The sequence below is a fragment of the Pinus tabuliformis genome, chromosome 7 (assembly GCF_031772625.1).
Source record: "Pinus tabuliformis cultivar Carrire ecotype Pingquan chromosome 7, CPIR1, whole genome shotgun sequence".
NCBI lineage: Eukaryota > Viridiplantae > Streptophyta > Pinopsida > Pinales > Pinaceae > Pinus > Pinus tabuliformis.
This window is the reverse complement of record NC_142293.1, coordinates 321,270,629-321,293,514: the sequence shown is the minus strand read 5'-3', so window position 1 is coordinate 321,293,514 and position 22,886 is coordinate 321,270,629. Positions and strand designations below refer to the sequence as shown.

General features: G+C 37.8%; 1 protein-coding gene across 1 annotated transcript; it reads left to right on the top strand.

Moving 5' to 3' along the window:
• Positions 1-16,556: 16,556 nt before the first annotated feature.
• LOC149247227 (putative xyloglucan endotransglucosylase/hydrolase protein 7) lies at positions 16,557-19,921 on the top strand. Its single transcript, XM_089455838.1, has 4 exons — positions 16,557-17,054; positions 17,174-17,274; positions 18,982-19,178; positions 19,288-19,921. The coding sequence occupies exons 1-4, from the start codon at positions 17,012-17,014 to the stop codon at positions 19,673-19,675; spliced, it is 729 nt and encodes a 242-aa protein (XP_089311964.1). The 5' UTR covers positions 16,557-17,011; the 3' UTR covers positions 19,676-19,921.
• The last annotated feature ends 2,965 nt before the right edge of the window (positions 19,922-22,886 follow it).

Here is a 22,886-nt window from a genome sequence, read left to right as displayed (position 1 = left end):
CATAAATATGTCCACAACTACAAATATTGAGTCATTACTTTGTTGAGTGTTTGGAAAACCCAAAAGAAAATCCATACTCACTGAGTCCCATGGTCTACTAAGAATGGGTAAAGGAGTATATAGTCCAGCATTTTGGCTCCTTCCTTTCACATGTTGACACAAACCGCACCTACTCACATATTTATGCACATCTTCTCTCATCTTTGGCCATAAATAAAAATGGTCTAGCTACCCAAGTGTCTTATCAACACCAAAATGTCCTGCCAACCCTCCATTGTGCTTCTCTTGTATCAAATTCTCTCTCATAGAACAATTGGGAATACATAGTCGGTTGTTCTTGAATAAAAAACCATCTTGCAACATGAACTCTTTCCATGGGCTGCTATCTTTGTTCACAAGATTCTTGCATGCATCAAAAGCTTCTTGAAAATCAACATCAACTTCATACAAATCCTTCAAATAGTCAAAGCCTAAAACCTACACTTGACTCTCTTGCATGATCAAACTTCTCATGCTTAAAGCATCAACTACCTTGTTTGCTTGTCCACTTATATGCTTTAGAACAAAGGTGAAACTCTGCAGAAATTCAACCCACTTGGCGTGCTTATGGTTCAACTTGTGTTGCTGCATTATATATTGTAATGCAAAATTATCAGAGAATAGAAAAAACTCCTTAGGCATTAAATAGTGCCTCCAATGCTTCAAAGCTTGAATCACAACATAGAACTCTTTGTCATAAGAAGAATATTTATGTTTTGAGTCACTTAAATTTTTATTGAAATATGCAACAGGTTTATCTTCTTGGCTCAATAAAACTCCAATAGTTGTCCCACTAACATCACATTTTACTTGGAAACTTTGATTGAAGTCGGGCAACTTCAACATTGGTTTCTCAGTGATTTTCTTCTTCAATAACTAGAAAATTTTCTATGTTGTTGTTGTTAAAAAAAATGGTTGTCTGTCCTTCCTAATTGTATCTATGATAGGTGTGCAAATACCACTGAAGTTCTTGATAAACTTCCTATAGAAGCTAGCTAAGCCATGAAAGCTTCTAACTTTGAAAATGCTCTTGGGTGAAGGCCAATTCACAATTGCCTCTACTTTCTTCGGATCCATTTTAAGTCCATCTTTAGAAATGACAAAACTAAGTATACTAACTCATATCTCAAAAAAGTACATTTCTTGAGTTAATTAACACCTTTTCCTGCTGCAATCTTTCCAAAACATATCTCACATGTATGAGGTGCTCTTCTTTAGTTTTCCTAAAAATTAAAATATCATCTAAGTAAACAATGACAAACTTACCAAGGAACTCCTTCAATAATTTGTTCAGCAACCGCATGAATGTATTGGGTGCATTTGTCAGTCCAGATGGCATTACCAACCATTCATACAACCTGTCATTGGTCTTCAAAGTTGTCTCCCACTCATCCCATTCTTTGATCCAGATTTGATGGTAATCACTTTTGAAATCAATCTTTGAAAAGTAAGTTGCAACACTCAAACAATCCATCATATCATCAATCCGTGGTAAAGGAAATCTGTATCTAATCATGATCTTGTTGATTGTTTGGGAATATGTAGACATACTCCACTCTCCATCCTTCTCTGGACTTAGTACAGCAAGCACAATGCATGGACTCAAGCTCTCTCTTATTGTTTTGGAGAATTTGGTATCTACAGATAAATACTAATTCCCTAGATAAGTAGTTGTATCTAGAACAACAGTTTAAAGTGTTTTAGACTTTTCCTATAAGCAATAGATAAGATGAGAAGATAAGAAGACCTACTTTTAGTTTTTCTTTTCTCCAGTCTCCCTTGTATCGATCCTGTCGCTCCTTCCCATACTTAATACGCTTGAGAAGTACCTTATAAACACAATAGAAAACAAAGAACCGATCAAAGCACACGATCTATTGAATATAAGTGAAAGGAATTAGATACAATTCACACATATAAGCATTATGAAACAATACAAACATATGGGAAAAAGGTTCAAACACTTTATTAGATAGAAGAAGGAGATACAACCATTGGGGTCTGATTTAAATCCATTCCTCCATCTTGGAGCCCATCCACATCACATCAAAAGCATGACAAACTTGTAGCATCATAATACTTGCTTCAAAGCCAAATCTCAGAGTAGCATTATCTCCTTACAATTCAACATAATCCATCCCCTGATCACTTAGATGAGTGGTCAATTTATAGGAAGATGAAGGAGGTTTTGTCATAAATGGTGCCATTGAATGGCCTTCCATACTTAGAATTAGTTCCATGGAGGAAGGGATGAGAGGATAGGATGCACCTTAACTCATTCCTCATCCATTTTCGAGCTCATAGGAGTTGATAAGTGATGGAACCTTCTAGATGACTCCAAAAGATAAGAATATTCCCCAAACCCTATGTGAATTTCACTCATTCTCGCCCAGCGCAGGTGAAAGGAAGCCTAAGTGCTCTGCAGAGCATCCTAGCAGTGGACTCAACTGCTTTGCAGCACACCTTTACAAGGGCTTACCTGCATTGGTCCCTCTAGAGGCTATTTCTGGATGTCTTCAAGTCATGAAATTGTCTGGGAAGGAGGCATTAAAAGGGGTGACTTGTTTAGGGCATGAAGCAACTAAAATTAGGGTTTGATGAGCCCTAAAACACTGATCTGGATGATGGGATTGATGTGCCCAAATGGATCTATAATATCTTCCCCCTAGAGCATGAAGTCGGAAAAATTCCAGTGTCGCGAAATGCTTTACGATGTGATGAGGAGGTATCGAAGTGGAAGGTGACCTGCATCAATTACAATACATATATCATGATATTTGATTTTACATGAATTGCTGAGGGAAGGCATACCCATGCTCAGCTTATAAACTTTCATTACATGTACATAACAGTCATCTACAGATATAGACCCATGATCGGAATGACCATCAATGTAAAGACATTGTACATATGATTTAGTACTCCTGAAATCGCAGCCTGGATGGATGAAACTAGATCCGGGGTCTTCTATCTCGTTCAATCATTCGCTCAAGTACGAGTCTAACCATGTGAATATGTGATCTGAAGTCAAACATGGGAAGACACCATCTGATTACCAGCCAATGATGTAAGTTGTTAACAGATGTGAGAGAAATCATCGATAATGAAAATGATCCTCAAGGTATTGCAATACATTCTGCATGGTGTGAATGTATGACTTGATGTCGAACACCATACAAAGTCTTTTGGTCGAAGGCCATTGATGTATGCCTATTGCCGGAAGCGAGAAACCTGCCATTGATGTATGCAAGCCTCAAGGTACTGGAAGGGTGTTTCTAAGTCAACTTCTTAGATAATGGGTTGATATTGACAAGAAGCGACTCGTCACAGGAGGGCCTTGATGTATCCCACATCAACGACACAAAATGAGTGTAGTGATTTTGGAGACTGGCAACACAAGGTTCAGGAATGGCGATCATGAAAATGCAGGTTTATGGTATTGCAAAGAATGAATTTTGACTGGATGACTTCTCTTGAACATGTCGGCGACATTGAAATGAATTGGTAGCATTGACCCAAAACAAATTGATGGATGATATGATAGACCAATAGTGTGATAACCATCAACCTAATAACCCAACCCAAATAGTCACGGTGATGAAAATGAAGGTTTATGGTATTGCAAAGGATGAATTTTGAAAATGAAGGTTTATGGTATTGCAAAGGATGAATTTTGACTAAATGACTTCTCTTGAACATGTCGGCGACACTAAAATGAATTGGTAGCATTGACCCAAAACAAATTGATGGATGATATGATAGACCAACAGTGTGATAACCATCAACCTAATAACCCAACCCAAATAGTCACGGTGATAGAGTGAAAGTGTCATGTTCAAGAGCGACCTGCTACCATAAAGTGGTTTTCCCTTTTTCCCTTTTTCCCTAGTCATTGCTGACTAGTACCTCTTTATTTTTATCAAGCTTGAGGAGGATAACATATGCTGCTTGTATAATTTCACCCTTTGGGTGAATCCATCGCTATTTGATGTTTTAACGAGTCTAGCAAAGGTGAAACTCGATCTTTTCTAAATGGACAAGTTTGACGTTATTTGATGTTTTAACGAGTTTAACGACAAAGATAACTCGGTCCTTTTCATGTTTAGAGAGTTTGAAAAAGGGACAAAAAGAAAACTCCACAAGTTCTTTTTCGTAAATTAATCTCCCAAGCTCAAAAAAGCGTAAAATAAAACAAGACAGATATCATTTCCAATCCGTTAACGAGCTGGAAAGGACAAGTGCTCGACAATCTTTTCATTTTTAGACAGTCTGAAAAGAGCTTAAAGAGGACTCCAAGGGGGTTCCTTTTCCTTTTTTAATAGAGCTCGAAAAAGAGATAAAAGTGTGCTCTATGGTCAAAGGTACAATTTACAATCGAGCACATTGAATTCTATAAGTTAGTTGCAAAACCTGCTCAAAACACCACCAAATGGATTAAAAATACCCGTTTCATAGGCAAAAATAGGTAAATACTAATGTTTACTCGATTAATGAACATGAAATAAACATAAAATAAGTTTTTAACATAACATTTTTACCATTTGGAACTTACCATTCAGTTTTGTGCTCTGAGCTAGATTTTACCTCGATTTTCACCAGCTGATTATGGAGAGATTCTGCGGACCATTTCTCAAGCCGTCTGGACCAAGTAGGAGCTAAACCTCTCTACTTTCTTTTCAAATCATTCTTTTGTCATTTCATGCAAGTTTTAGGGTTTTTTTAGGGCCCCTAGGGTTTCATTTTTTTGCCCTGGGATTAGCACAGGCTTTCACATCGAAAATTGTTCTGAAGAGCACCCAGATAGAAGGCTGCATGCTCTGTAGTGCACTGTCTCTGTGCATGGACTATGCTAGGCAAGTTTCCCAAGTTTTATTTAGTTGTTTGCTCCAAAATTTATCATGTTTTTTTGCATGGAAAGGATCCTAATTAAGCTTATGATTGTGTTTCAGGATTTCAACGGATCAGAATGTCGATTACATGGTGAGAAAGAGAGCATGAAGAACAAGACATGGTTTCCCAAAACAATCCAGGTACAGTTGAGCCCCACAAAAACTACGACTTACTCAAATACTTTAAGTTGTCCAGAATGAGGCAAAAAATAGAACTACTGCAGTTCCTTGTGCATGCATGGGATCCAACAGATCATACTTTTCACATTAGGGACAAGATGGTCCCTATTACCATTGATGATATTTACTTTCTTACCGGACTGTCGAGGAGAGGTGCCCCCATCTCACTTTCTAGATTTGCTCGTGGAGGTGAATCAGTGAGAGATTATATTACACTGTTTTTTCGGCCAGGTACTAAACCTAGCAAGGATGGGAAAATAAACATCAAGGATGTAGGTGATTTTCCTTTGAGAACGATCCTCTTCACAACTGCCAAATTGGCTGGCAGTGTGACACTACATCTGGCGAACAGATCTTATATGCAGTATGCACTGGAGTGTCTAGAGCCAAAAGTTTTCAACTGGTATGAGGTTGTGCTTTCCTCACTGAAAGAACAACTAACCAAGGTAAAAAGTGGTAAGACGAAGAATTTATGCTGTCGTTCGATTTTAATCACTTTTACCTTAGAGAGAATCCCATTGATGTAACCACAACATGTATCACTAGGTGTAGCTGGTCCTAGAGATCCACGTATGCAGAGGTGGGTCGAATTGATGGCTCGACATGTGGGTCAGTCAACAATCATTTTTTCCACTGTATTTTTCAATTGGCTCGAGCGACAACATCTTGTCATCGAGGAGCATCCATACTCAGGGATGGATTTCCATGGAGACCCAAATTTGATTCTACCAGTTGGAGCACAATGGGGTGTTATGGGTAAGTTGTTTGACCAAAGTTTTTTTTTTATTTTTCAAGTTTCTACATGTTTTTTGTGTTTTTAATGTTTCCAAGACTAAACTAAAAACACTCTTATGCATGCAGATGTGGGTACTGTTTGACCTATGGGACACTAACAGGTTGCAGGTGGGCCAGTGTGGAGAAATATTGGGAGAGCAGTTCTCCAGGACTTGGATTTGGCCGAGACCTTAGCAGAGTTGCAAGATCACATAGAGGGATTAACCCTTGGTATTCTGGATGTCCGGATTGAGGAGTTACCTATGAGGATGCAACGCCACACTATTGGTGTTCCTAGCCGCTGGGCTAAGCTTTTGCGCATGATAGCACAGGTTGTGACCTTTTACCATGAGCACCACTAGATCTACTTAGGATGTTTTGCATGCATTTTGAGTTTTTGGGTCAAATGACCAAACATGTCTTGGACACAAATTTTGTAAAAGCTTTTAAAACACCTATCTATTTTACTTTCAGAGTTTTTTATGGTTATATGCAATCCTATTCAACTAATGATGTGAATTGAAAATATTACTTTTACATGTGTCGCAAATGTCTATTTAACACATAATTTGCTAGAGAATCAGTTAGTGTGTTAAGATTTTTGGAAATATGTTGATATTGAATATGTTTAAAATGTCTTTCCAAAATACGAACTCTAAGGAACATATGAAAAATTATTGGCTTTCGGACAGTATAAATGTTTTTTAGTTGTAGTACAACGAGTTATGAGTCCAGCCTAATGATGATTTGGTGAATGCCAAGTGAAATGGCATCAAAGAGTAGTTCAATCAACGTGTTATACTCAACGATGTTGTTCGTCGATCGACCAATACAAATCCCTTGGAAACTCACTAACTTGCCACTTGGAACGAAAATAGCCCATGTTACAGAGGAAAAGTTCCGTGTACTATGACTAGCACCATTGGCATAACCAACAAAAGGTTTCGAAGACTCCGACATCTGCAACAAATGCAAAGCGGATTACTAACTAGATAAAAATCTCTAAAAGATACACACACACACATGCAATGAAAGCATATATACAGTGAGTTTTACTACACTTAATCAAGCATAGTAACATTTGAGGTACAGCCCGTTTCGAGGTTGCGACAATGGAATCCCATCATAATCTACTAACTCGTAGGCACCTTTTTCCAGAACACACTTGACAATATAAGGACCCATCCACATTGGTTCGAATTTCCCTGCTCCAAGTTTATCAGCTTCCTGATCGTAAAGCAAGACCAGGTCTCCTTCTGAGAAGATATGAGGCTTGACATTTCTATCATATTGCACCTTAATACGTTTCTTATGTGCTTCGTTAGCCAATGCGGCATCACGACAGGTTTCATCCAGATGGATTAATTCCAAGAAACACGCTTCTTCTTCAGAAGTGTCGGGTAACAGGTCAATCGCGAGTTTGAGCGATGAAATTTCGCATTGTATCGGTAAGATTGCTTCCAAACCATACACCAACTGAAAGGGTGTGAATCCAGTTGCATTTCTCACTGAGGTTTGATATGCCCACAAGGCAGAGTATAGGATTAAGTGCCAGTTTCACTTATGAACCCCTATCATTCTCTGCAACATCCGCTTCAGGACTTTGTTGATGGCCTCAACTTGTCCATTCGCTTGCGGGTAATAAGGGGTAGAACTATCATGTGACAGTCCTAACTTAGCAGTCAACTCAACCATCATGTGATTGCGAAAATGTGACCCATGATCTGTAACTATGGCTTGTGGTACACCAAACTGGGAAACCACATGGTTAAAAAAGAAAAGAGTAGTCGTTTCGCCACTGTTGTTCAATGTTGGCATCGCCTCGGCCCATTTGGTAAAATAGTCAACAACGACTATAATATACCCATGCCCCCCAGCCAAGGTGGGGTTACATGTCATAAAGTCAATGCCCCATTTGGCGAATGGGCCAACAACAACGACTGGATGCAATGGTGCAGGTGGTAATCTAGTTTTTCGGTCATATATCTGGCATGCATGACAGCTTCTGACAACAATAATACAATCTTTGAATATAGTTGGCCAGAAGTAACTAGCACGGAGAATTCTCTGTGCAGTTGCATATCCAGATAAGTGTCCACCACAGGCACCTGAATGGCAATCATTCAATCCTTTCTCGACTTCCTCATGCATGAGGCACCTCCGTAAAACCGTATCGATACCACGACGATAAAGAGTGTCGCCAATGATCAGATAATCTTTGGCTTGGTATCGAATACGTCATTGTTGTGAGCGAGAGGTATCAGGCCGAAAAGTTTGGGTCTGGAGATATATCAGTATATTTTCATACCATACGTCAGATGATGATATCAGAAACAGAAACTCATCCAAAATCGATGGTTTAGATGTTGAATCAATGGAGGTCGAGGGAAGGTCACAAAGTAACTCTGTGAAAACTAGATTTCTTTGATTTGGACTTGATGAATTCCAAATCAAATTCCTATAAAATAACTATCCATTTTGAGTATTTTCCCCCCAGCAATTGACGTGACAAAATGTATGTCATAGGGTTGCAATCTGAAATGACAGTTGTTTTCTGTAGCAGGATGTAATGGCGAAATCTTTGAACAACTTGCACAGCTGCCAAAGCTAGTTTTTCGACATAAGAGTACTTACTTTCTGTATCGTTGAGATTACGGCTCAAGTAATAAATTGGATGTTCAATCCCATTTTCTTCCTAGACTAAAACCATGCCAATGGTTGTATCTGCAATGGCAAGATACAGGTAATAGTCGTTTTGATAATTTGGAGAATACATTAATGAAGCTCTAATCAAGGTATCTTTAAGAGCATCAAAGGAAGCTTGTGCAACCTAATCCCAATGGAAGGGTATCTCCTTTTTCAAAAGACATGTAAAACCTTTAGCCATCTCAACGTAATTAGGAATGAACCTCCTCAGAAAGTTTGCTTTCCCTTGGAGTCTTTGTAACTGTAAAAGATTTGAAGGTGGAGGCAAATCAAGAATTGCCTGAACCTTTAATGGATCGAGTCGAATCCCCTCTCTAGACACTACAAATCCAAGCAATCAACCAAAACCAACACAAAACACACATTTGTGTGGATTGAGTCGTATCTTGTAGTGTCGGCACCGTAAAAATATTGCTCTCAGATGTTGCGGGTGATCAGTCCGCTTTCATGAATGAGCAGGTAAATCGTCAAGGTAAGGTTGAACAATGTGCTTGATGTCATGGAAGGCATAGTTCATTGCCCTTTGAAATGTAGCCCCTGCATTCTTCAAACCGAAAGGGAGTTTCCTATAGGCGAATGTGCCCCATGGACAAATAAAAGTTGTTTTCGATTGGTCCTGTGGGCGGATATTGATTTGATTGTAGCCGGAAAATCCATCCATGAATGAGAATATTTCGCATCTGGCACATTCATCAATAATCTGGTCAATAAAAGGAGTAGGATCATTGTCTTTTGGACATGCCTGATTTACATCCCTATAATCAATGCACACTCGAATTGTCCCTTGTTTCTTCATGACAGGAAGAAGGTTGGAAACCCAATCAGTAAGAGGTATAGGGTAAATGAAACCAACCCGCAAGAGTTTTTCAACTTCTACCTTAATTGCAGTAGCTTTCTTTGGATGAACAGGTCGAAGCCGTTGTCAAACTGGCTTGACATCAGGGTACATTTTAATTTCGTGTTCAACAATACTAGAGTCAATGCCCAGCATCTCCTCGTAAGACCATGCAAAGATATCTCTAAATTCATGAAAGAGAGTACGGTAACTATCGAGTTTTGATGGAGAACAAGATTTGCTGACATGAATGTTCTCTACAATATTAGGCTTGGTCGAAATATTAATAGAAATCGTTTCTTCAATATTTGACAGGTTTCGCTCAGATTCTACTGTGTCTATGAAAACTGAATTCGAAAGGAAATCAACAACTGAAGGGTGGTTTAGTTCATTTGAATAATCTTCGATGTCATCTGGAAGATGGGAATGATGATGATAATCTTCCCAAGGTTCTTCTCCTATCATCATTGATTGGATGATTCCTTCATCCATAGAATGTATACGAGAAAAAGGATCCGAAGAAGTACCATATTCTAACGAACAGTCTACCCATAAAATTGGTGAATGCGGATTTGGGTTTTATGCACAAGCCCAAAAAATTGATTGTTATGCTAGTTCAATGGGGCTTAGCGACATTACCTCAACTTTTCTATCAACTTCAAACTTGTTGGTAATCCTCCTTAAATCAGATGAGGTGGATGAAATCATGTTGCAAGTCTTTACTCTTGCCACTTCTGCCAAATCAGATGGTGACGGTAATGTAAAAGTACCCATTAGGGAAGGATCTTTAAAGAGACCTACACCAACACTTTGAAGTGACAGCGGGGGTCCTTGTACCAACAGAATGCTTCCTGTATCCTAGAACTATTGGAAAAGAAGGCTAGTTGATCGATGACTATGATTCCACCCTTATGAGGGAAGGCAATAGTATGAAAGTACATAGAAACCACAACAGCCATAGCATATACCCATGGCCTTCCCAATAAAATGTTGTAATCGAGGGGTCTGTCAGCTACCTCAACTTCAAGAGTAATTGTTTTGCCCCATAGTTCGATTTGCAGGTTATTCAAAATCCCACAAGGAGTATATGTTCTTCCGTCAAAAGCTTTTAACGTGGTTGGTGATCGTGACAACGGCGGTGAACCAAGTGTTTTCCAGTAGCTCATTGACATAATGCAAGTAGATGCCCCCTCATCAATAATAGTTCGATGAACATTCTTATTGAGAGCTTTTACTTGAATTAGGAAAGCTAACTGTGCCGGTAACTGTGGTGTATATCCTGCATGGTTAAAAACCACAAGATTGGAATCCGTAGGGTCTATTCCACCAATTGCTGACAGTAAAGCCTGCTTCTGGGAGGGACAGTTTTGTAACACCTCGAGTGTCGACATAGCAGAAGGTGATTGAGCAAGATCTTCCACTATGTTATAGTTCTGAGCTGCTCGAGCTCGAGGGTTAAATGTCGATTTATGCACAACTCCCTTTGGTGGTTTTATTGTCAATTCTAGTACAATAGGTGGTGGAATATTTTTATATGAAGTCGAAGTCGAAGGATTAGGTTGATCAGTGGCCTGATTATTCAACGATGACGGTGGATTTCCATAATCTTTGTTTCTCGTTGACACCAAAGCTTCATTTTGTGGCTTTGTGATGGATAACATGAGTACTTGGGATGTGGAAGCATGGTTTGTCACAACCAAATGTGTCTCCGGGTTTGGAAACGGATCAGTCAACACTGCAGATGTGTTTGAAGTCTTTAAAAGTTTAGAGACCTCTGAGCAGTGTGGACAATCTCTTGTAAAATGCTCATCATTACAAATTAGACATGGATAATGAGGTTTCCTTGCCAAAGTAGAGGAATCAGATGATTTCTCTTGAGGGGAATTATCTTGTTTCTTTTTCTTTTGCCCCTTTTTCTTGCCTCTTGGTTGCTTTCGATTTTTCCTTTGTCAAATGACACGAAATTAACTTCGGAAGCAAGAGTGTTTTCTAATGCATTGGTAGTTTGATTGGTAATGGCAAGAGTTTGACCAGATGGTCTTCCTGCCATTTGCGTGCTCGAAGAACCGATCACACCATCACCGACATGAGAGTCCTTACTCGATTGTGGAGGAGGAGGAACAGTGAAAGCTGGTCGGGGTGCATTGGGAATTTTATCGTAGAGCATGCCAGATTGTGTGTAAATCAAATCCAAGTATTGGGCACGAGCAATTACTTGCTCTTCTGTGACAACTCCACCTTTTGCCACATCCTCGGTGATTGATGGCAACAAGGATTTTATGAACCACTCAGCTAAAAGCTAATCAAGAACATATGTCTTAACCATTCGACAACGACACTGCCACTCATGAATATGATCTGATATATGGGTAGCAGTAGTCTGTTTAAAGTTGGTTAGGAGTTCCGTTCCAATCTTGTATCTAATAGGTAACTGGAAGTGGGTCAAAAATGTGGTGGCTAAAGTCGTAAAGTTGTCGAAAGAAGCTCTTGGTAACTCGATGTACCATTTAGCAGTCGAACCAGTAAGTGTTCTTTGGAAAAGGTGAAGTCTAACCGAATCATCATTTAAGGAGTTTGATGAACACCACAAATGAAAGGTCATGACATGATTTGATGGGTCTTCTTCGGGATTTCCATTGAATTTCGGAATGTCAGAAGGTAACTTATGCGGAATTATCGACCACCAAGGTGCATATAAGATTGGATCATTAGTGAGCTGATTTAAATCTGGTAATTCTAAAGTTGCTACAAATGGAAACTTTCGATTCAGGTCAAGTTGAACATACCCAGGAGATGATGGAATTTCTTGAGAAATAGGTCTTTGCATACCAACATAGGGCTTCTGCATTTGGTAACCTTGGTAAGATTGTTGTTGAAAAAATCTGGTATAAGGTGGTTGTTGATAACCAAGTTGAATTTGTGGTTGTCCATGACCTGCAAAGCTTTGTTGACCAGGACCTTGGTAAGCTTGATATTATCCAAACAACTCCTAAAATTGTTTCCTTATTTCTTCATTTTCCTTGGGTGTCATTCGATATGCAACCTTATTTGGAAGGCTTGCTCCTGGTATCAAATCTATATGGTGGTTGATGCTTCTTTTGGGTGGCAACTCGCTTGGAAAATCATCTACTACAATATCATTAAATTCATGCAACATTTTCTAAATTTCAATAGGTAAATCTGCAATTTCAGTGTGCAGAAGTATTACCTTTGGTTTGCAGATTACTGCATAGTTGACCTCCTCTTTCTCCATTTGTTGCATAAATTCTTTACCACTTAACAATAGTGCCTTGGGGTTGCTTGTTTCAACTTCACTTTCTTCCTTCAATGATACAAGGGTATGTTTGATTCCATTCTTTTCAAACTTGTAGCAATTTCTCTCTCCATCATGTATCACTTTCCTGTTGAGCTGCCATGGTTGACCCAAAAGGATGTGGTAGACATCCATTGGCATTATATCACAGATTACCTTGTCCTTATATCTTCCTATCTAGAACTCAACTTCACTTTGTTCATTCACTAACAATTAGTGTCCCTTTTGTAGCCATGATACTTTGTATGGTGTTGGATGTTTAATCCTCTCCAACCCCAGTTTTTCCACCATTTCTAAGGAAACAAGATTGTTAGTGCTTCCATTGTCAATCACTACCTTGCAACACTTCTCTTTTTCTTTACACATAGTCTTAAACAAGGATCTTCTTTGGGCTAGTTCAACAATTTCTTTGGCTGGCTTCAACAAGACTTTATTCATCATCAACGCCTCTCCGATTTCTGACATATTTTCTGCCTCAGGTGCTTGCGATTCTGCTGCTTTTGGATGAACTATGTGTGCACCACGTTTTCTTGTATTCTCATTCTCTGGACACTCAAAAGATATGTGACCCATTTTTCCACATCTGTAGCACCAGTAAATAGTCTCTCTACCTCTTCCTCTACCTCTTTGGTAAGGTCTTCCTCCTCTGGTGCCACCTTTCTCTGGTTTTCCTTGTTATTTTGAGCTACCTGCATCATTCTTTTGAACTGGAAGCTTTCCTCTTTCAGTTGACTGTCCTTTTCCTCTACCAAAACCATGCCCTCTACCTGAGTTCTACTTTCTTGTTATCTTTTCTTTTGCCTTCAAGGCATACTGGTACGCTTCTTCCATGGTCCTTAGAGAAAGCATGTTGATTTCATCCTGAATATCCATTCTTAAGCCATTAATATACCTTGTTGTCTTTTCTAGGGTGTCTTCCACATAACCTGCTCTCAAGTTAACTTTGTAAAATTATTCGGTATATTCTTTTACTATCAGTGACCTTTTCTTGAGGTTTTGCATCTGCCTGTAAAGAGTTAACTAGTAATATTTTGGTAATAATTTATTCTTCATCTTTTCCACCATCCTGTCCCAAATTTTGATCAATGGCTTATTCCTCTTCCTCCTTTCAGCCTGCACATTGTCCCACCATAGTGCAGCATGACCCTTCAACCTTGTTACTGCAAACTTCACCCATTTGTCATCGTCCATCTCTTCATATTCAAAATACTTGTCTAACTCACTGATCCAATCAAACAAATTTTCAACTGCCAGGCTGCCATCATAGGTAGATAATTCAAGTTTTGGTCTTGAACTTGAGCCTAACAATGATCTCAATAACTTGAATTCTAGAGGTTCTTCAACAGGTGCTGCTCCTTCTTCCTCAACTTCTTCTTCATGTTCACTAATATCTTCAGCCTCAGGATCTTGTTGGCTTCCTACCTCCATGGCCTCTAAATAAGCTTGCAATTTCTTTATCTGTTCCTTGAGTTTTGCATTACTCATAGGTCTGCCTTCTTGAACTCGTGCTCTTCTTGCTTACATAGCCATCTTCTTGCTCTGATACCACAAATTGGTGCATGGTGTGGGCCAAACAGAGTTTAAAAACCAACACACAGTCCTAAAAAAAAATTGCGTAGTCACTACGAAATGATTTCATAGTGCCTGTTCTCCAATTCGCTATTCTTATGTATTGTGGTTTCGGGGAAAATGAAACGCCTCAAATATTTTTCTCTATCGACATCCCACATCCCAAACTTGCTTCTTAACACTATAAATGACTTACTTTACCTCTCTTCACCGGGTTTGCAATATTGGTTCGAATTTGATATTCATAAACTAATCACAAAGGCGTTTGGACCATATTATAAAAAACATAGTGTTATGTTTTTGTTCCCAGCCTTCTAATTGTTTGGGAAAACAAAATCATGCATTCACCACCCCAAAACAATGAGCATTCCTCCACAAGTCTACGAAACTAACACAACAAGAATAACAAACGACAAAGGACCAAATCACACAACAATGGAAATCACGATGTACAAATTCTTAAGGGAAATCGATACAACAATTTATAGTCTCTCTGATTAACCAATGTATAGGAATAAACTGTAGTTAAATAACATTTCATAAGCAAAATTCGCTTGGTTTAATCACAAAATTTCAATTCAACTAGACAATACAAAAGCACAGTTCCATTGGTTGTTCCTCCATGCCATTCACACAAAAAATGTTTTATGGTTCACACAGATTGGAAAGTACAAGCAATTTGCAACCTACAGAACTGTGATTTCACAGAGAAACAACGAGTCCTCCCTTCTCCTCCTTCTCTTAGCTTCCAGGCATTCGTTCTCTTTTAAAAGAAAAACTAACATGTGATAACCAAGAGTCACAAGAGGTGAATCATTTCATCTTCCCTACAAAACAAAAGAAACTAAAAAGTCACATTTACAACAAAAAATAACTCCTCCATTATATAAAAAAATCGAAATTCCTCCTAAATTAAACATCTAAAATTTCTAAACAAAGATTTCCAATGTGAGCATCCCATCACATTAGCAAGCTTTTGCCCAGTGTTCATCAAATTTTGTGCTCGACCTATGCACTTGTTTCAATAACAAAAACTATTTAGAAGTTCAAAATTTATATAATAAAGCTGCGATAAATCTCCATAATTAAAAATATTATTATATGTTTTTCTGTTAATTCTTTTTATGATTAATAACAAGTTAATTTATTTATTTATTTTACATTCTAAATTCATTTAATTTATAAAAGTTCACTACTTCCAAACTTTGTTGATTGGTCTTTCTTATATTTTTTCCCAAAATTTAGTCTCCATATCCACTTCAAATTCCGAAGATAACCACCATCATCTGGTCACAACAAAATTATGTGTTGTGAGTGAACTTTTACTTCAATGACAACCAGAGTATAGGGCATGTTCTAAAGCGTCTTTAAGGATTAGTCTTTAAGTGCGACTTTTTGGAAAGTTTTCCGGTTTATTTTCGGATTTAATTTGTTCGCAGAGATTCATTGAAATCACAAGTTTGACAGGTGAACTCTTCACAATCGAAGTGCCTCAGGATTTCTGAGGATACTAAATCCATATATGCAGTCAAAAAACCAGTTTAAACAACACAAATTAAAATTTGACCACAAATTTCCTCATCGGGTTCCAGCTAGAAATTCGTCGGAAACTCCAAACAGTAGCACTTAAAGGCTACTCCCGTCTTTAATTTTTGCATGCCCCTTTGCTCATAGGAGATTGTGTACTTGGCCCCAGTCGCTGGTAGGATATGTGAAGTAGTGTCTCATAACAATGGCATGACGTTCCATATCTGAATATCACATGCATTGACAGCCACCTACCATTTCGACCTACTAGAATGCACCCCGTTAATGGTTCATGCTTGCTGGTTCTTAGACAACCAATATTTACGGTGCGACTGATCCATTAATGTGCCGGGTTGTATATGACCACAGCTAGATAATGTACTTGCTTAAATCCAATGGTAAGCATATACAACCCCACACATTAATAAATCAATAGCATATTAAATATTGGAGGCCAATGTCTCCAAAATTGTTCATGTCTTCTCTGAACATTCAACGCTCTGGCCATAATGCAACTTTTAACTTTTATAGGTTTCCCATCTTGTCTGCGTATTTGTTGATATGTTTTCTTAGGCAGAGAAACGTTTACCAAAGCTTCAAGGTATTTGACCCAGAGGGCCGAAGGCCTTAAAAGGTAGTCTCCAAATTTTATAAAGTAGGGAAGCAAAGTGGAGAGCACAGAGAGACTTTTCCTTACAATCATGTACAGGTTGATCAGCCCAGAAGAGCACGAATGTCCAAAACCTGTAAGGGTGAGGTGGACAACAGGAACAATGATCTTGTTGTGTCCAGTAAACATCGCCTGGATTGGCTTCCTCGTGTCCAATAATGTCTTCTACAAGTCAATGCCTTGCAGCACGTGTGCCTGATGCATAACGACTGGATAAGGGCATGGCTTTTCTTAGCATGTTGGGAATATCCATGACCTGGTCTCGGCTCTCTAATGAAAGCTGAGTTTGCACATAGAAATTTTCTCTCTAAATGCTCTAGATTCATGGGACATTTCGGGTGCCTTTTCCCCTCCATCGTTCTGGATAAGACAATGGAGAGGCCACTGAACTGGTGCAGGATAATGGATTTCGTTATTACATTCGCTATTGGCTTAACCTTTGTGGCTGCACACCGGCATTGTTTTCTGAGGATTTTAAAGTCACATCAGCAGCTAATCATGTGAAGATAATGGCGGACAAGTCAATAGAGCTCATCTTGGATAAAAATTCAGGTGGGTATTGTTCTGAGTCCTGTTTCTGATAGTTATAGTCTATGAAAGTTTTTTATTGGAATTTGTTTGGAAAATATTATGCAGCAAGTCCTCTGTGTAATTTTCATTTGGTTGGGCAGGTGCAGGATTTGTATCGAAGCATGAGTACATGTTCGGTCTTGTAAGCATGAAAATCAAACTTGTGGCAGGGGATTCTGCAGGGACAGTCGCTGCTTTTTATGTGAGTATTCATGATCTCTGTTATTGAACATCTCAATCTGCAACAAGGTCACTGTTTTTTATGTGAGTATTAATGATCTCTGTTATTAAACATTTCAATCTGAAATAATATTAACACATTCAATTTGAAATAAGAGATTTGTGTCAGGTGTGAGACCAAACTAAAGAAAAATAAAATATAAATTATTTTTACTTCATCCTCCTTCCATAAGGAATATTATATTCTGGAAAGAGCCAAGTGAGTATTCATGATCGCTGTTACTGAACATTTCAGTCTGCAACATGTCACTGTTTTTAATGTGAGTATTCATGGTCTCTGTTGTTGAAGATTTCAATCTGAAACAAGGTCACTGCTTTTCATGTGAGTGTTCATTGTTATTGAACATTTACATCTGAAACCAGATTTGTGTGTTTTTATGTGAGTATTCGTGATCTCTGTCGTTGAACACTTAAATCTGAAACAAGGTCACTGCTTTTCATGTGAGTATTCATGATGTCGTTGAACACTTAAATCTGAAACAAGGTCATTGCTTTTCATGTGAGTATTCATGATCTCAGTTATTGGACATTTCAATCTGAAACCAGATTTGTGTTCAATCTGAAACCAAAATTTGTTTGTGTTAGGTGTTAGACCAAATCAAAGAAATAAAAAGGTAAGATTTAAGTGAGTTGTTCGCAACCCAACTCATAGTACGGATAACCCATGGTAATTGTCCATGATACTAGTTGATCTTTATTAGGATCAAGGAGGAGTTCGGATCAAGAGGAGTTCCGATAGAAGTGGTCACAAATCACCGAGGAGAAGTGGTAGTATCCCAGACATGGTTGCTGAATCTTCTTACTTGACAGGGGGACAAATTTACCTGGAGTCTTTTTCATGGGATAACTACACGAATTTAGCTGGCGTCTTTTTCATTGGACAACTACACAAATATTTAGCTGGAGTCTTTACCACTGGAGGTACAAATAAATTTAAATTTACCTGGAATCTTTCCCACATTAATTAAAGATAAGATGGACAAAAGAGACATAAGATGGACAAAAGAGACAAATTTATCTGGAGTCTTTTCCACTGGACACCTAGACAAATTTACCTGGAGTCTTTTGGCTACATTAATTAAAGATAGATACTGCGCAAAACTATGGTTTCTCATAAGTTAGAAACCGAAACTAAGTGTCCAGTTCCAAACCATCTGTCAGATGTCAAGTGAAATTTACTTTAATCACCCTAAACCATTGAGTATCTTTATGTCGATTTCAGAATATGTAAAAATAATATCTCTTCGGAGAGAGGAATTGTTTGGCATCCCTCGGAAAGAGGAATTGTTTGACATCCCTCCTTATCGCCAGATTTCAGGAATATTCTGCCATCAACACAAATTTAACCCTAATAATTTAAGTTGTGTGATCTGCATAGCATGATTCACCGTGGCAATTTGGGTGGTGAGATCTGCATAGTATGATTAAAATTTTAAATGAAACATGATTGCTGCAGTGATATATTGTACAATAAAATGGGTTGTGTGATCTGCATAGCGTGATTATAATTTTAAATGAAACATGAATACTGTAGTGATATGTGGCACAATAAAAGTCATCACAGATATTTATCTCCTCTTCCATTCGTCCTCTCCTTTAAGAAGTGAATGACTGGTGCTCTGCATATGTGATTATTGATTATTGGGGTTAATTTCGAATATATATGCAGATGAGGTCAGACAAGGAGGAAATTCGAGATGAATTGGATTTCGAGTTTCTGGGGAACAGATCAGGCCAGCCTTATACCGTTCAAACAAATGTCTATGCTCTTGGAAAGGGTGGCCGAGAGCAGAGAGTGAATCTCTGGTTCGATCCTTCGCTGGAATTTCACAATTATTCCATCCTCTGGAACCATTATCATATTCTGTAAGTGTTAAAATCCATTTGGCGATCTAAACCAATTAATTTTGTTAATCAGAATGTTACACAGCGTTTAGTCTTGAACTGAGATTCATCAACGGGCGTGATAATGCAGGTTTTCTGTGGACGAAATCCCCATTAGGGTTTACAAGAACAACAAAGCCAGAGGCGTTCCATTCCCGAGGAATCAGATGATGGGGATCTTCTCTACACTTTGGCAAGCCGATAACTGGGCGACGAGGGGAGGGATTGAGAAGATCGACTGGAGAAAGGCCCCATTCGTGGCCGCGTACAGGGATTTTGAGATCGATTCCTGTGAGTTCCCGGGCAACACGAGCTGCGCATCTAATACCAAAAATTGGTGGGAAGGGTTGAGTTACAGTAACCTGAGCCCTAATCAAGTGAGACTGTACAAATGGGTGAAGATGAATCACATGATTTATGATTATTGTAGAGACAGGTCCAGGTATCCAGAGCCGCCCACGGAGTGCATTGCTGGTTAAGGCCGGATATGGTGCCCCTGCTGGTCACAGCAGATGCTGAAAAAGCTCAGCCCTGAGACAGCTCGCCAAATACAAAATATATTGTTGAATACCGCATACAAATATTGAAAATATTTTCATCTGGACATAAATATAGGTTGTATATTTAAAAATTATATGTATACATGTGAATATATACCAATATGTATAGAAATGTAATTAAACGGAAATGAATATATTTTTTAATACAGGTAATTTGTGATTTAACATAGATCTAATTGGAGGTACATTTAAGTGGATTGTGGATGTTAGATCTTAAATTTTTGTGATCTATATTGATAAAAAGGTTGTCTTTCGGATTGTGGATGTGGATTTTTGAAGTGGAATATGGACTTGTATCTCATGAGGTTTACTTATTTAGCTTTTACTTAATAAGTTCATATATTATTTATCAAAAATGAATCTTCTCTAATTCGGATTTTTTTCATTAAATTTAGGTTAATGTATCATTTGTCAAAATTGAATTTTTTCTTTGAATCTAGGTTAATATATGATTTCATGTGTGGAAATTGAATATTCTCCATTGAATTTTAGTGGACAAAAGATAAATAATTCAATCGAATTAACCTAAATTTAGTGGAGAGAAGAATAAACTAACAATTACACTATATGTTGCAAAGGAAATGCCGTAAGGCGAAAGCATATGGAGAAAGAGCATAGATGAAGATAGATGTGATATGTTACAATTTGAGTGAGAGAAATATCATGGTGTTAAAAGTAAAGTGAACACCTCTTTCACTATCTTATTGATTTGAGTTGCAATATGTCAATTGAGGGAATGCTTAGCAGTTTCAACACTGTACTTGCAACCCGTCAATGTGTTTTTCCTTCACCTGATACCATCTTTTTTATACCCTATACATCCTCTCCCATGAATACTCCTACTAATTTCCTATTATTTTTTTCTCTTTAATGAATTTTCATACAAATGTATCAATTCAAATAACTAAGATGCAAAAGCGATATCATTGACTACCACTTGTTTTTTGGTCTACAATTCTCTTTAAGAGGCTTTGAGAATAACCAACAAACCAGAGTGACAACAACTTGTTTTGGCTTTCGATATTTCCTTCACAAACTTCAAAATTTCCAATTGACTTAACCTTAAACTTTAACAATCAACATAGAGAGTGATATTCTATCTGCTCCTCCAATTGACTTAACCTTAAACTTTAACAATCAACAGAGAGAGTGATATTCTATCCGCTCCTCTAGTGTACATTGTAGTGTTGGATCACAACTTGTACCTATTGTATATTCACAAATTCTACCTATTGTATATCCTTTTTGTAGCTCTAAATGTGTAAAGGTGTGTGTCATTGAACATTATCAACAAATCATTTAACACTACTCTTTCAATCTTTCTCTTTGCTTTAATTCTTGTGCATCGAATTGCTTACCCCTGTGTTATTTAACCATTGTTTGGTTTACCTTAGTTTAATAATATCACATAGATAATAATCTAAGAACGTCACTTTGGGAAGGCCCTACCTACGAGGAGAATATGGAGAATATGGAGGTTGATTAGTTCTACATGCATTTGGAAACAGGTGGTTAAACAAAACCACCTATCAATAGAGGGTTGAATCAAGCATAGGAATATACCTACTACAAATGCTTCTATTATCTAAAGAGCTTTAGTTTCATCTAAAGAACTTTTGTTCTGGTTTATACCCTTCTAGGGAACTGGCTAGCCTAGCAATGTGGAAATATATGGTTGGTGAATGCAGGTATGGATCCTTGATTGATATTTAGAATTTCTTATAATCTAACTTAAAGATATATACAAAATTTTCTCTATATAAATTTTCTTAATTAAAATTGTGTATATAAAAACTCATTAAAAACAATTTCAAATACCAGAATTTTTCTTTATCTTTTATACAACACTTGTCACTCTATTGAGAGCTTCAGGTAAAGCCTTGGAGGATTTTCAAATAAAAAGTTTGACAACTCTAAAACATGCTTGCTTTTGTTTGTTCAATTAATTTTTGTGTAGTCTTGATCTTTCCAGAAAATCAGGAGAAATGTAAAAGTGAGTGAGTCGAGCAATCCTTACAATACCATCTAGCGTTGGAGCTTTATAGACCTGTATTCATCTAGCACAGTTCTGTACCAATAAAAATAGGTATGTATCTCTGGTACCAACTCATTTTGAAAGACCAAGAACATATATTCAAAATCATACATCATTAGGTTGTGATAAGAGGAACAGAGTCTTGGACTATGCTAGTTCCTCCCATAAGTCTTGACCTTGCAACATTCAAAAGCCCATTCCTCCACACATGTAAGTCTGCCATTTCAAACCTCTAAGCATTATTGTTGTTACATATATTTTGTTATGCAAATTCTTCGTCTAAGGTGCATTGTTACAATTCCTATTTTTTTTTTAGGAGAAAGGAGAGTACCTAGTTCTTTTTTAGGAGAAAGGAGAGTATGAATGTAGAATGAAATCCTTTGCATAAGGATATTCCACTATAGTAGTAACACATGCAAATATTATGATATTCCACTATAGTAGTAACACATGCAAATATTATGAACATCACATAAATAAAAACCATAACAACAATCCAAAAAAGACCCACAAGGCACAACATTGAAACTACATGTAATGTTAGTAAGGGAGGGAGCAATCACATCAGCCTTGGACCCTACAAAATCTAGTGGGATCAATCATATGACAGTTAATGGTGATCCTCTATGTTTTTCTTCCCCTATAGACCATTCAACATGGCAATCATTATAACTCTTGACATTTATCCGTTAATTGGGTTGTGGTTCAATGGTAAAGCAATGCGGGCTTTTATCTTAACTAGCCCAAGTTCAATTCTTGGTGTTTTTAGTGCATGCAACTCTCTCCTCTACCTAGGGATTCCCAGAGGGGCATGTCCCAAGAGTTCCATGCTTGCTCTGGCCAAATATTGGGTGGTTCTTGGTGAACGAATAAAAACCCAACGGCATTTATCCATCTATGCTCATCATATTTCATCTCCAAAAAAATGAAAAGCTTGTATGTGAAAGCCTCCTTCGCTTGTCAAGTTACAGACTATAAACTGGTATATGTCAGTGACATAATAAACTGGTATATTAAATTAAAAATTACTATAAAGAAGGATGACATTTATATCAAATTCTAAACAAAAGTAGCTAATTTATTCCAAGAGACTTC

Excerpts from the sequence above, each read along its gene's own strand:
- LOC149247227 (XM_089455838.1), top strand. The coding sequence starts at position 17,012 with ATGGCGGACAAGTCAATAGAGCTCATCTTGGATAAAAATTCAG. Across the intron at positions 17,055-17,173 it reads CATCTTGGATAAAAATTCAG|GTGCAGGATTTGTATCGAAG; the intron begins GTGGGTATTGTT and ends TTGGTTGGGCAG. Across the intron at positions 17,275-18,981 it reads GGACAGTCGCTGCTTTTTAT|ATGAGGTCAGACAAGGAGGA; the intron begins GTGAGTATTCAT and ends ATATATATGCAG.